The following is a 2,927-nucleotide window of genomic DNA, read 5'->3' on the forward strand; positions in this document are numbered from 1 at the left end:
TTTGTATAGGGTATAGGTTTGTGGATGCCTAATACCTGAAGTAAGGGTGAACCATTGATCCTTTACGATCCTGAGCTATAAAATTTAATCTGTAAGATAAATGCACAAGTGCATGAAGTGCAAAGGGCAGGAGATCTTATTGAGGCTCCACCAAGAGCTAACAATGGTAATAATGATAATCTGGGGATGATCAGGAAGATGAGTTGGAACCTCAACATCGTCATCCAGTGCCATGAGGTAGGAGGAAACAATAATCATTGTCTTAGCTTTGGATAATAATGATCCAGATATGGATGGAGTTGGAGCCACTGGGGCTATAGTTCTTTCACCATTGCCACCAGGCGTAAAGTTCACCATAACTAGCACTATATTTCACCTTTTGAACCTAAAAGGACTGTTTAAAGGAGCAATAGGAGATGTTGCGAACCAATATTTAATGAACTTCATCGCTACATGCAAGTCTTCTGAGATCCCTAGTGTTAGCCAAACAATAATTCATCTAAGATTATTTCCACTGTCTCTATCTGAGAGGCAATCAAATGGCTAAATGAGCTCCTGCATGATTCAATCACCAATTGGAGAGAACCAAAAGAAGTATTTCTAGAGTGATATATCTCATATTTGAAGAAATTGCACATAAAAGATGAGATCAATGGTCACAAGTAGATGCCTCATGAAGCACTACATGACTCTTGGTTTAGGTTTAGCCAAAAGTTAAAGTAGTGCCTGAATCATAATCTCAATGATAATCACTTGATGGAGTTATTCTATAGATCTTATAACTTTGTGACCAAGTCGGTTGTTGATCAAGTTTTTAGTAGATATTTTTTGTCTAAAACCTTTACTAAAGCGTCGGTTATTTTGGACAAGGACTCAAAGAACAATAGGGTGTAGCACACGAGAGATTCTAAGCTATGAGGTATAAGTTATACATTCGACATGTCAGTATAGCATAGAAATAGAGAAGAAGAGTGAGACTAAGGCATGGACCACATCAAAACTCAAATGGATTTACTAACCAACTGCTTACTATCGAAAGGTTCTGAGAAGGTGAATGTCATTGGAGGTGCAAATCGGTATGATTATCTAAAGCTCTACTATGATGAAGAAGTGATGTATCTAAACAACCAGGGGAGTGTCCGGACTTATAACTCTGCAAACCAATGTCGACACTTTCAGAACTATGTCCAAATAGGGAAGCATGATCAAGAGAGATGGCAGAATAAAGATAACTTTAAGAATGATTGAAGTGGTGTGTATGTGCCTCCTGGTGATAGAGATCAAGTTGGAATGGGTTTGGTAGTTCGAGAATGGAAGAGATGCTGGCTAAGGTACTGAAGTAAGCAGAGTCAATTGAAGCTGGTGTCGAAGATTTTAAAGAAGACATGTCCAATATGACTCAGTTGGTGGATTCACACTTTACTTTTATTAAATAATTGGAGCATCAAATAGGGCAATTATCAGCAACACTGAATCATAATAAGAACGACATACTTCTTAGTGATACTATACAAAATCCAAGGAATTTGGGCAATGTATGGCGATGATGACTATGAGAGTTAAGATGCTCCTGGGACCAGTATCTGTATGTGTTGAGAAGGAAAATGATGATGAATATAAAACTGATGACAATGCTAAGAGTGGTGTCAATAATACAGTTCTTGTTGATGATTATTAGATTGAGGAGTTGGTAGTAGAGCCAAAGTTGAATGATAAGGTAAAGGTCAAAGTCTAATCACACAGAGGTAGTAAAACCATTGCCATCAATTCACAAACCACCTCCTCCATTCCATCAGAGGTTGAAAAAGAAGGTTGAGGATAGTAAGTTCTTGAAATTCATTGATATGCTGAAGGAACTGTCTGTGAATATTGTATTGGTTGAAACATTTGAACAAATGTCGGGTTATGCAAAATTCATGAAGTACCTGGTTATAAAGAAGAAGACAATCACTTTCGAGCCAGACTTACACACTTGTAGTGCTATTGCTACAAGGTCTTTGGTCGATAAGAAGGAAGATCTAGGTGCATTCACCATTCTATGCATAGTTGGTGCATTCAACTTTGCAAGGGATTTATGCAACTTGGGTGCTAGTATCAATCTCATGCTGCTAGTGATCTACAGACAGTTAGGATTTGGAGCCCCCAAAATGACTACAATAAGGTTGTTAATGGCTGACCGATTAGTGAAGAGGCCCACAGGAATTTTCTATGATATGATGGTGAGAGTTGATCATATTATATTCCCAACTGACTTTGTCCTCTTGGACTACAAGGTAGATTTCAAGGTTCACATAAATTTGGGAAGGCTATTTTTAGCCACAGGCAGATCTTTGGTAGACATAGAAAGTGGCGAACTCATCTTCAGGTTGAATAATGAAGAGGTTAAGTTCAATATGTGTAAGTCAATAAAGCAGCCGAGATACATGTTTGTGATGTCCATGATCAACATAGTTGAAGAAGTGGTTATAGAGGTATCTATTCAGGAAAGGTTCATTGTTGAGACCTTGGCTGCTGTGATTATGAACTTTAAGGGTGATGGCTTAAAGAGTGTGATGAGACTATGAACTCTTCACAAGTCATGGGATCACACTCCTATGATCCTACAAAGCTAGACCTTCATCTAAAGAATAGGACAACTTCTCCTGCCAAACTATCTATTGAAGAGCAACCTGTAGTTCAGCTAAAAAAGTTATCGTGTCATCTGATGTATGTGTTTGTTCATGAAAGTAACACTATGCTGGTCATTTTTGCTGTAGATTTGAATGAGGAGCAGGTTAGAACACTTGTTGAGGTCTTGCCGAGGTATAAGTAAGCAACAATATGGACTATTGATGACATCATAGGTATACCTCCTGGAATGTCCACTCATAAAATTTAGTTAGAGAAGGGTTGTATTCCTAATATTGAGCATCAACGGAGACTGAACC

General features: G+C 38.2%; 1 protein-coding gene across 1 annotated transcript; it reads left to right on the plus strand.

The window, feature by feature from the left end:
• Window positions 1-1,546: 1,546 nt before the first annotated feature.
• On the plus strand, window positions 1,547-2,564 carry LOC129875691 (uncharacterized). The gene is made up of 2 exons (XM_055950959.1): window positions 1,547-1,643; window positions 1,744-2,564. The coding sequence occupies exons 1-2, from the start codon at window positions 1,547-1,549 to the stop codon at window positions 2,562-2,564; spliced, it is 918 nt and encodes a 305-aa protein (XP_055806934.1).
• The last annotated feature ends 363 nt before the right edge of the window (window positions 2,565-2,927 follow it).

This window comes from Solanum dulcamara, chromosome 12 (genome assembly GCF_947179165.1).
Source record: "Solanum dulcamara chromosome 12, daSolDulc1.2, whole genome shotgun sequence".
NCBI classification, from domain to species: Eukaryota; Viridiplantae; Streptophyta; class Magnoliopsida; order Solanales; family Solanaceae; genus Solanum; species Solanum dulcamara.